At 39.6% G+C, this 12,424-nt stretch overlaps 1 protein-coding gene across 1 annotated transcript in view; it reads right to left on the bottom strand.

Annotated features, from left to right (window-relative positions):
• Positions 1-1,325: 1,325 nt before the first annotated feature.
• The window catches only part of fbxo41 (F-box protein 41), a 33,243-nt gene continuing 22,144 nt past the window's right edge, over positions 1,326-12,424 (bottom strand). The window contains exons 5-13 of the mRNA XM_083935033.1: positions 8,738-9,126; positions 5,293-5,531; positions 5,068-5,183; positions 3,758-3,910; positions 3,491-3,586; positions 3,263-3,381; positions 2,862-3,020; positions 2,393-2,508; positions 1,326-1,454 (exon numbers count right to left, since the gene is read on the bottom strand). Coding sequence (XP_083791159.1) covers positions 1,392-1,454; positions 2,393-2,508; positions 2,862-3,020; positions 3,263-3,381; positions 3,491-3,586; positions 3,758-3,910; positions 5,068-5,183; positions 5,293-5,531; positions 8,738-9,126 — 1,450 coding nt within the window. The 3' untranslated portion in view covers positions 1,326-1,391. The remainder of the gene's footprint in view (positions 1,455-2,392; positions 2,509-2,861; positions 3,021-3,262; positions 3,382-3,490; positions 3,587-3,757; positions 3,911-5,067; positions 5,184-5,292; positions 5,532-8,737; positions 9,127-12,424) is intronic.

Genomic DNA, 12,424 nt, shown 5'->3' with positions numbered 1-12,424 from the left:
CAGAGGGAGCCAGAGGATGTCAGCTGAGAAATATAAATAACGATTGATCAGGGCCTCAGCCGTAATGAGCACTATTAGTGGGAATGGCACTGTTTAGTATGGTAAAATATGAAAGTCACATGATGTATAAACATTGTAACATCTGTATACACCTGGAGACCATGTTCCGTATGAAAAACAGCTGCTTACACTCAAATCAAACTCCAATAATCAATAATTGGTAACATTTGATTTCAAGAGATGAAACATCTGCCTAAATGTACACGGTCCCTCTTCCCTCATTAATGGCACATTGGAGAAAACGCTCACTGGAATGAGGACAGACACTTACAAATGGCACCGGTTTTGGAGATTAAATGCATTATGGATCGTCTTTCCAGTCTTGTTAATGAGCAGCATCAAATACTGCGTTCCTGTTCTCTCGCAGATACTACAACCATCAAAACAAAACAAAACACTGATTCCATTTTTGTGACACGACGCTGTTGACATGGGGAAGCAGAGAGTATGGTCGAAAAGGGTAAATGCATCGCTGCCATGCAGTTGGCTAAAGGACTGTAAAAGTCAAGTGTGTTGCATGGGCGCTGTCCTTGCTCTCTCCACTGTGCCCGGAGCTGGTGCAGCATGTTTCTGTCCTGGGTGGAAGCAGTAAGTATTTAAAGTTGTCCAGTTTTAACATACAGTAGTGCAGGGCAGACCGGATGGAAAACCATTTATTCAATCCTGGTCACACGCATACATAAAGCTCCTGTCTCAAGACTCTTAACACTGATAACTCAAGATCTCTTGAGGAAATCAGTTTCGCTTCAATTTCTTACTCCTGACACCATTTTATGTACTTCTGTGAAGAGTATGTACACGTCATAATGTGCTCCTGCCCACGAGTTGCTTCTGTTGACGGTTGTTGCGCGTATATGTCGAGCATTGTGTATCGCAGACAGTTAAGTACAGTGCAGTCACCTGGCTCAAGGCATTTCAAGAAGGGGATCTGGCTCTGTGCGTCGCACAATCCATTTTCATGGTGAAAGCAGATGACGACCGAGAGGAATCTGACAGTGTTGTGATGCTATTTGAGTCTGTAAGGTTTAAAATGGGCCCTTCTTGTGTTATATGGTGCCTTTGTTTGTCCAAATAAGCCTCCTGACTGGTCTTAAGTCATCATGAAACACAAAGGAGATTTCCCCTTACTGGAATAGTGAATAAGTTTTGTTTCTGTTTGAAGTTTGTACTTATGGAGTATGCATGATAACCCTCAGTCCTGGTTCGTCATGGCGATCTTCTGTTGCTTCTGTTGGTGCTGCAGACGTATTCAACCCCATGGAGCTTTTTTTTTGATTGACTGGAGCCAAGATTGCGCCTTTTCAAGACTTGAAGTATCTGCACAAAAGATGTTAGCAGAGACTGTCTGCTTTCACGTGGAGGATTTTGGAGAAGCCTGGTCTCTTCTTCAGAGCCTGAAAGAAAGAAGAGGGAAGAGACATCAGAATCTAATTTTCTCAAAGGCAACTGTATGATTATTTTCTGAATATGTATTGGTAGAAAAAATGCTCCTTTTCCCTGCTGTCTCCATGCAATTATGTTTTCTTCCATTAGCAGTAATTGTGCACAATAACGGATGTATGACAGAAAGCTATAAAAAAAAAACTGACTGATAGCTTCACCTCTGCAGAGCTCCCTTCAAAAAATGGATAATTAAACCCGAGAGGGGAACTTTGGCAAACTTAAAGAGGGAGGGTTAAAAATAAATCATCGCTGTGTGAATCTTTTGGAGAGGTTACCTAACTGCTGTGAGCAACCCCGCCAGAGTGATATCCAAGAGGAACACACTGTAAACTGACTCATAAAAACAAAACATAAATAAAACCCGGGATTTCACAGCTTTTATATCTCTGTTTATGTGTGGTCAGCTTTAAGAATGACCCGAGCCTCTCACAGTAAGCCTCTGCTCGAGTGAGTTAGCATCCACAGCAAAGCATCACTGGGACTTCGAGGATTGAGTCATGGTTTAAACGGTGTGTAGTTGTGATAAATATAGATGCATCTTATCCTTTGAACAAGTATTGGCCAAGCTGTTAGTCATGTACATACAGTGGTGCAAATCACCAAGGATTTGTTGGCTCAAAAGAGAAACTAAATTCAGAAGACATTGCTAACAGAGTCCAGACCTCTGTTAGCAGAGTTCACCTCCCAGTTAGCCATTATCTTAACAAAGGCAGAGCAGTTATACAGTAAAAGTGTGTGGGAAGACTAAAAACAACATGTTTATTTCTGTTGGGAGCCTTAACGTGTACATGAAACATTATTTGTCATATGCTTACAACAAATCAGAAAGAAAGGTCATGGGTCTGTTTTTCCTCATTAAAACTGAGTAGTGGGTGACGTGTGAGGTTACCTGAAGCTTGTTAACCATCTCATCAAACAGTTTTCTAGCTTCAGGGCTGTTGGGGTCCTCAAAGTAGTCTTCTATACCAATCTGAACCACGACGGACTTCAGGTTGCGGCAAACACCTGCATGAGTGGAAGGAGGATTTAGGCAGCAAACACTTTTTGGTGTTTTTTCCCCACAGGGTTGCTCTCATTTTCAGGATCATACTTGTATTTTGGTTTTCTAAAGAACATGTTTTCATGCTTTAATATTAACACTTTAATATTTTTCTCATACTGTCTGTCTGAATATACCCACATTAAACCTCTGTCTTAAACGCTCTGTTTTAGCGCCCGTCTCTTTAACTTGCAGCACAGTGTTGTGTCAAAAGTATTGCGTACTAAACTAGAACGACAATATTACATTTAACTGTTATAATGTACATTCAAAACAGAATTTTTAGACAGTGTATCAATCCAGCAGTATTCAAACTCACTGTTGAAGTGGAGCAGGGCTTTGGGGGTGACTGGTGTGGAGGTGAGCACCAGCATCTCCAGACCCTTCAAGCCTTCTCTGCAAACCTCTGCTGCCACCTCCTGGTTGATCTCACTCACATGATCCAACTCCAGCACCTGCAGGCGCATGCAGTTCCTCGCTTGTTGGGGTTGTGGGGGTTGATGAAGGTGAGGAAATACAGAGATGGGGGAGGAAGGGCAATGTCAAGATAACAGAAAACAACAAAGGTTACAGTAGTGCATGAAGGTTTGTTTACGGTCTTACAGTGCTTAAAATGTTCATTGCTATAAAGAATGTGGTAAAACCTTGTATGTAGGAACAAGACACAGGTTGAATGCATAATCTGTGCTGTCCTAATTATTGTCCTGATGTGGTATTTACCTAGAGAGGCCAGACCCTGAATGCCGCATCCAGCCCCGCCCACACCAAGAGCACGGAGGTGTGGCCAACATCTTCCAATCGTCTGCAGACATCGGTTACTAAAACGAGCAGGTTGTTGGCTAAAAGAGACAAAACATAGTCCATGTTCATTTATTCAATAATCGCTGAAAACACAACAGAAAATGGATCAAACATTACAGAGGTAGAGTATATTTCTCTGCCTATTACCATGGGTGAAGTGGGGCCACCTGTAGGGAGATGATGTCTCTACAACCTGCTCCTAAGGCCCAGATCACCTCCTGGCCGACCGGATCCGTGGCACTTCTGGAACACAAGACGTGAACGCAATTTGTATTTATAGTACAAACGCGACACTGTATATCTGCAGCACAGATAAGACTGCAGTCTTATGGACTTATCAAAGAAAAGCTATGTGGGTTAAACTGTTAAACTGTAGTATCTGTGCAGAGATGGGACCTGAATGTGCTGGTCTACCTGTAGGTTACAGCCTGCAGAGCTCGGCAGTAGCAGCTAGCCAGCCAGAGGGAGCGATCTGTCAGCAGGTTGGGGCAGTGTGAAATTTTCAGTATCAGCAGGTTACTTCCTGTGGCCTTTAACAACGCCTCCAGACCTTCCTCCAGACATCCACTTAGATGGAAACATAAGGGAAGGTCAACAGAAAAGGCAGATGGAGACAGAGCAGAGGAAGTAATTCTCCTGTCCTTCAGAACAGCACTTCTACCATTTATAGCACAAAACAAAATGTTCCTCCACTGTTTGCAGTTATATATGCAGCAGGCAGCATCTCTATGCATCGCAGAGCAGAATCAACCTGTAATATTCTCTCCTTCACACAAACTTCATTTTTTCAGCTTTTAGGAAATGAAACTGATATTTGACATGCTGATCATAGTCAAACAGCACCAAACATCAGCATTAGATCACTTATGTTCCTCTTGTGGGTTTCCTCTGGTCAATCACTGTTTGATGAGTCATTTAGAAAGTAAGTAACTTCAATAGTTTGCTTAGCAATGTGCTTATCGAAGCCAAAATAATACACAATAAAGAGGTGACTAGCAGGGTTCCTACACATTTTCCATTACAAATTCCATACTTTTCCAGAATCAAATTTGCAGACTTCTCAGAGGATTTTACAGCAAAGCATTTTATTCAGGCTAATGCTAAAGAAGTCCAATTATTAACTGTGTATCTGCAACCCCTACAGACCATAACATTAGGGATGCACAATCAACCAAGTAACTACAAAAGAAAACAGAAGTCTATGCTTCATTGGCTTTAGATGGAGTAAATATACTTGTTAATAAAAAAAATAATAAATAAAAATAAATCATAAATAAAATGAGAATCACAGTCGCATGGCAAACGGTAACTATGGTAACCCGACACAATTCTACAGCCAGCCTGATAAGTTTCATATAATCTACAGGTAGGCTATGTTAAGCTTGTTTTAATTTGTATATATGAATATATTACATTTTAGAAAGTGAGCTAAGAGTCTGCAAACAACACAAACATTTTTCCAAACTCTTTTCCCCTTTTCATACTTATCAAGACCGGGAAATTACTCAATTTTAATTCCACACTTTTCCATACTCTGTAGGAACCCTGGACTAGGTATTTTTTGTAAACTGTGTGCAGATGATCTGTTTGTTTTTTCAAATATATATTAGGCATTGTTACGCTTTATTGACAGTGAGTGGAAAGGAGAGAAAGGGGAAGACCCGCAGCAAAGGATGGGTCAGACTCGCCCCAAGCACTCTTCCCGGTGTATATCTGTGTCTCACCGTGTGCTTTTAAGGTACTCATCCTTGCTTTCTTTCTTGCCACGCTGTCTTGGCTTTAGGTTTTGCAGGATGAGGGAGTGGGTCTGAGTGCACCACTGAGACATTGTGCTCAGGAACTGAGGGAGAAAACATGGAGGTCAGTGACAAGCTTCATAATATACAGCAAAGACACGCAGCCAAATGCGTCACCTGACTGCATACAGTATCTAAATGTTCACTGCACACCTTGGAAGAAATGCGAGCGTTCTCTAGCAGCACTCTGGTCCACACAGCTGGGTGACGAGCCACAAACTTCCAGTCCCGGCAGACCTCAGCAGCTCTCAGCAGGGTTTTAGTATCCAGGTAGGTGAAGATACAGAAGAGGGCAGCACGCATCTTCAGGATCTCTGGACTGATCACCTCGTTGGATTTAGACGGGCTCTTTTCATGGCGGCAAGGCTTAGTGTAGACCCCATCAGATCGACCTGTGGGACCACAAAGCCAGAGTCTTTTAACCCCTTTAACACAATGTGGTGGCGGTCAGCCCCAAAGCTGAAACAAAATTTATCATTAGACCCCTCCACTAACTTTGGCCTTCACCGTTTTCAAGGATTTATTACAATTTTGTTACACAAGGCGGCTTTGAAGGGAGGGTAGTGACATTCAGTTTTTAGGTTTCATTATATTCTGAAACAAAATTATGAAGTTCAAATCCTCACTATTGGCACTGAGCATCTACACCGACAACTTTGTCAGGTTGGTTCTGTCAGATACCCATGCATGATGTTTGATTCCCCTTTCAATTACGAACTTCATATAAAACATTCAATCGTGTCTGCTATCTCGGGAATATTGCTACATTTCATTCAATTTTGAGTTTTAAAGATATCGAATCTATTATACAGTACATGAGTTAATTTCCTTTACCTCGCTTGATTGTTCTTCTTTTCTTTTTTATTGTTTTATGTTTGCTTTTTGTAAAGCACATTGTAGATTTGATACAGAACAACTTTAACATAAATTAACGTGATTAAAATGACTCAAGTACATTATTATTATTATTATTATTATTATTACTATTATTACTATAATCTTTATTTAAACTAGGAAATATATTGAGGAGCAACCTCATTTACAATATAGACGAGACAAACACAAAACATTTGAGGACAAGGCAAAACACAAAACGTTTGAAATATACATAAGCTTATCCAAAATACCAAAAAGTAAAAGTGACAGAAACAAATTAAAAACAGAGAAGTCTAATTAAAAAGAGGACCAGTTATGGATTTAAATTGTCCAAATGATAAAAGTGATGATATGAAAGCATATTTAAAAATAGACCAAATTAATTAAACGTTATACCTCGAAGCTTGGAGAGATCATCTCACAGCTTAAAAACCTATATTTGCTATCTATCTTCCATTTACGGTGTGTAACATTTCTGTTTGTGTAAATTAATTTCATCTTATTTAGTTTTTCATTATTATTTTGGCTGTGTTTATTATATAAGTGAGGCCACACCCATATTATTTTGTTTGTTTTAAAGCCTTGGCGAAGACCTACAGTGGTCGAAACATGTTGGCTTTTAAAAAAGTAAATGGCACATAACCATGTTTAGAAGATATTCTCAGTCACATGGTGGCGCCAACATCCAACAAGACACTCACACACTGAGCTTACATAATTTTTTTACTTTTCTTGTCATTCTCTTTATTATCTATTGGCTCATGCCGTGTGTCCAATCCAAGCCCGGCTTATTCCTCCCAGCGAGATTGCTCCTATGACTCATTTCATCTCTGGCCTTGGAAGGCGTCTGCTCAAAACCATCAGGGCTATGAACCATTGCTTACACTCTTCCTCTTTCTCTCTTTTCCTCTCTCTCTCTCCCTTTCACACACACCACCTACGCTCAAGACTGCCAAATGCACTAAAAAAGCCAAACTGTGTGTTTCATGCTGAGAAAAAAAATGCACTTGTAAATACATACCATCTGATAAAACCTGGCAGAGACTCTCCCAATAAGGAGATCTACGTCAGAGCAGAGGAATGCCAGTAACATGTTGAGTGTTACGTGAAAAAAACCTTTGAGTTAACGAGGCTGTCATAGCAGTTTATACCAATTTGTCACAGGGCTCTGGCCCAGTTTCCCAGACTGCCTCAGTACACCTGGTATTTAGAAGAAACCCGACAGCAGGTGAGGAAAAATGGAGGGCAGCAGCAGCGAGTTTAAGGATTTTGGCAGTGCAGGAAGTTAACAGAGATGCACAATCTGTGGTGGTTCTAAAGAAATGTGCGGGCATGATTGCCGGTCTGACTTGGCGGCTCACTCAGAAGCAAAGCTTAGTATGAGAGGAGGAACTGAGATGATACAACGGCAGACAACTCTCTCTATCAAAGACACAGGCACACAAAGAAAGTCTATAGCAACAACAGCACTGTGTGACTTGGTTTGCTTTACAGGGCTGTACAGGTGGTAAACAAAATAGTGTGAACACCTCATGAAAAAAGGACTTACGCTGCTTAAATCACATAGCTGAAACCAGGATGCATCATATTAGGTCACATGCCAGTCACCACAAGTTATGCATCCTGAACTGTGTTTCATGTCGGTTAGTATCAGCTTGAAACTGCTGTTCAATTTTTATTGATGAAGTGCTGGACATACTTTTTCAGTTTTCTGGTTGATGCACCTGCAGTTTGAACACATACAGTTTCATGTTGGTCATTTGTCTCATGATGCTTTCAAAATCACTTAGCGTGCTGACTGTCTGGTCTTTTTGAATTGCTGACTGTTATTAACTGGCTTAGCTAGTTCATTTTTATTTATATAATACATAATACATCTTTTGCCCATTAACTAGGGCTGGGAAATCCAATTTTAATTATGGTTTTGGCTTCAAATGATTATGAAAACCAGATAATTATGATAAAATGATTACAGTGCCACATTACTTATGTGTTATAAATCCAGCACACCCATTTCCTTTACAGCAGCAGCATTCACTGTCTGCATTGAGTTACTGACTGAAACATGTTTATTTACTGAATAATGTTTATTATATAATACATATCTAAATATACATCTATACATTATATATTACATGTATCAATTTTTTCTTTACTCATATTTATTTGATTTTCAGTTGAATTATATTTTCACTTCAAGAAAATTAATTGTTAAAAATACTGTTTTTAATTATTCAATAAAATGCATGTTTCCAATGTCAGTGAGTGAGCATGTTAAATAATTGTGACCTCCATATTAACCAAAATAATCCTCATGATGATTATAACATATGATATAGAGCAGCCGTACTTAGACTCATTCTTTTTTTTTAAACTCCAAAAAACATCTGTGGCAGTGGTTCAGTCATTTTTCATGACGTGTTTACATTGTTGTGTCTACACACTGGAGCAGATCTGGGGGGCTCTCTCCTCCATGTTTTCCATATATGCTCATGGCTGATCCACAGTTTGTAGAAAGAGCTCCAGCAGCATTACAGCAACTGCAACTCATCCTGACCTAGATCCGCATCATTCACTGCAATTATGGGAGTCATTTTAAGGCCTTTATTCAGTGAGACCTGGCTCTTGTGTGTCTGTGTGATAGACTGGAGAGAGTGTGTGGGTGAATTGTGTATATTTCTAAGAAAAAACTGGTCTGATAAACTTTCCAGAGAGCCGATACCTGTGTTAGGGCGATATCCTGCCCTGCCTTGGTGAGGGTAGGGAGGGGCAGACTGCTGAACTTCAGCCACAGCTCTCCTCTCTTGTTCCCACATCTCCACCTCAGACTCGGTGGTCCGTGAGCCCACGTCTGACACGTCTCCTTCCTCGCCTTCAGTGCTGTTCCTGTAGGGTCGCCGCTGCCAGTTCTGGATAGCCTGTTTACGAAGACCCCAGTTCCTCGATCCACCGCCTCCACATCCAGGGGACCGATCGTAACCCCCCTCACCCAGCCGGCACTGCATTTGATAGTACTGAGCTTCGGGACAGTCCTCCATGGGATGCATCTCCACGCTGTCACTGTCGTAACCTCCAGAGCCCTGTGAGACGGACTTGATCCGCCCTGATGCTCTGCAGCAAAAGAGAAGAGTACTATAAGTAATGACTTAAATATTATTATTATTTTAAATAGGATACTCAAACACACAGATAGTCCATCCCACATCAAACAACATGTCATACTGTATTCTGAATAATCACAGTATTTAGAATAAACAACAGAACATTATAAAACTTAATCATCAATATTACTGTCAAGAACAGATTAGCGGAACAGTTCAACATTTTAGGAATACATTTATTTCCTTTCTTTCAGAGAGTTAGACGAGAGCATTGATAGCCTTTTTTTTTTACTTTAAAAAACTGAAGCATAAAAATAGCAGATTGTGGTTTTATGTGGGGTTATGTAAAGGACTATTAGGCCAGACAGCCAGCGGGAACTCCAGGAAGTTACTGAACCCAGCCAAGAAATAGTCCTTTCCTAAAACCTCAGTCAAACCACAACCTGTACTTTTTATACTTGTCCCCCCTCCCCCTCCCTTTGGCCCCTCTCTCTTTACAAATGAAATAGACAAGCTAGAAAATACATTAAAGACCATTATTATTATTATTACTTGTAAATCATATCTAGATCCCAATGTGACTTCCTGATTCAATAGAATATATAAAAATAAGCTAAGAGTATAAAAATGACAGCGCAGTTAGGGTGTATGGTGTAAGATATCAATGAATAGTCCCAAATTGAGTTTAACAAAAGACAGTGACAAACAGTACTTAGAGCTGGAGCAAACTTTACTGAATATCTTCAGATAGAGCAGGCTAGCTGTTTCCTCCTGTTTCCAGTCTTTACGCTAAGCTAAGCATTCTTGTAATCTGTTCATGATGCACCATAACAAACATAAACACATACAACCAATGAAAATATATAACATATCACAAATAAGCCAAAGGTAGGTGTTTAAAGTGGTGCATTGGTCCTATTTTTCATTCAGAAAAAGCAAAAAAATGTGCACTCTCACAAATTTCAAAAACACAGCGTTGTTACACTTGCTCTAAATCCTTTCGTGACATGTTCATTTGATCCTTCTGATTATTAATTTCTGTAGACTTCAGTCCCTTCAGCACAGAGAAACATCCCCAAAGATCCACTTAGAAAAACCGCAGGATTGGTATTTAATTGGACAGTAGTTGATGCACTTCTAAAACCAAAAGGAACCACACAAATGTACTATATGACTGACCAGGAACAGCTGCATTTCAGAGGATGTAAAGTAGAATGAGGACAGCTTTTGTACGTACATTCTTGCTACAGTACATAAAATAACCTCCCAGCCAATACAGATAATGAGCGGTTACAAATATCAGCCACTAAAAAGTAGGACATTTTTATTTCTTTTCTCAATTTCTGCCTTCTCAGTGCTTCCTTATTTTTGTATCAGCATAATCAGAATAGGTGAAGCTTCTGCATGTATCAATTTAGGTTTTACTGTCTGCGGGTAGCTCTTAACAGCACTCGCAGGAGAAGAAGGATGCACAGAAGATGAGGATGCATGCGATAGCACATATTAATTTATATTACATGAAACCAAAACAGAGCTGCATGTTTATGGTTTCCACAATCTAAACTGACTCAGGGACAAAACTGTGATTTATAAGAGTTTAATGAGCTGGATGTAAAGCAGTAACCTGATGAAAACTGCTTGAATGTTTTGTCAACATTGAAACAATAGCAAGACATAATGATGTGGACGGATCCCAATCATGAGAAGCTCGGGATTATCAATTGCTAATGAATGATTTCAGAGTGTGTATCCTAAATGCAAAATAGCTTCAGAGAGTAAATATAAAACAACTCAATTATCAGAGGAAGAGACACATCCCCTCCTGTGTCATATGTTGTTCTCTAATGTGCAAATCAAAATAAAAAGAAGGGTTTACACTTTTAAAAAGTTTAGATTTATGTCCTGCTTCTGATACATTAACCAGATTTACATTCAAAGCTTTTAGACGTTTTTTTATGCTGACTTGAATAAGGAGCACAGGAGCCTGAACAACCCTGATTTTGACTTTTTTAAAGGAAAATTCATATATTTTCAGATCTGTGCATATCAAAACTGTTATACTTACTGTACTATCATCGTATATTAAATACAGAAAGTTTGTGCTCATCAAAGAGATGCAAGATGTGAAAAGGACAAACCGTCAGAGGCGTTTTGGTGTAAAAACAAAATGACACATGCAGATTCACGACTGTTGCATAAATATCTGGTGAGGTCAATAGTAATAAATAAAGGAATATAACTGTTTCACACTCGAGATTATGACCTTCATCACTGATTAAGAGCTATTAATACCCAGAAGGCTGACAGAAGGCTTATAGACTTGTTGTGTTGCTGTGTGTGTAGGGCCATCAGTGATTCAATGGGAAAGGCCTGACATCACATGACGTCATGTCGAGAAACACATTCACATACCAACTGGGGATGACAGTTGTGTTAGTCAGAGTATTGAGGCACAGTCGGTCATGTGTCTGTAATCTCCAGCAGGGACACCAAAATACTTCAGTCACACCTCATGCAGAGAGACGTCCAACCTGCTTCAGCTGAATGAGAGTCTATGACGGGCTCTAATCCATTACATATCCCAGCGTTCGATACTATACTACATGTGACGATCATGGTGTGAAATGACAAGAGGATGAGACACTCTATTCTCAGTATAATTAACAAACTACATGCAATAGTAGTAATGCTGCAACAAACGATTATTTTCATACCAATTAATCATTTTGTCTAAAACTATCACAAATAGTTATATATATTCCATACAACAATACAAAAGCTGAAAAATATAAAAAAATATTATTGATTATCATGAAAATACTGTAGTTAATGGCTATTTTTTCAATGAACAAATAGATTAATGTAGTAATCTAATAATTGTTTTAGCATAAAGTATTGTAGCCATAGTTTGAACGTCCCTGTTAAAGAAATCTAATCTTATATCATGTGTACAGTATAATCTCTGTAAATCAAACAGGTCGTAACTGTGTCACTTTTGCATTTTTACTAATTTTTCTAAGTTACTGTAACTTCACCTGCCATGCTTGAAAACATTTAAACACAGTGCTGACAAGTTGTACCCCAGAGGCGAGCACAGTAGATGTCGGTTAAAAGCTCTGCGGCTACAGGGGTTCTATTATATTTAGTCTCAAATGACAGACTGTGTTTCACTACATCAGCTCTCACAAGGTAAGGAAGAGGAGGTGCACCAAATTCAGATGTCAGCCAAGAGCCACAAATTATCCAGACGGACCGGAAAAGCTTTATTTTATTTATTTCCCAGACTGCTTTAGTCAGTCCAGACAGAA

The sequence above is a fragment of the Echiichthys vipera genome (assembly GCF_963691815.1).
Source record: "Echiichthys vipera genome assembly, chromosome: 2".
NCBI lineage: Eukaryota > Metazoa > Chordata > Actinopteri > Perciformes > Trachinidae > Echiichthys > Echiichthys vipera.
Note: the sequence above shows the minus strand (reverse complement) of the source record. Positions and strands in the feature narration are given on the sequence as shown.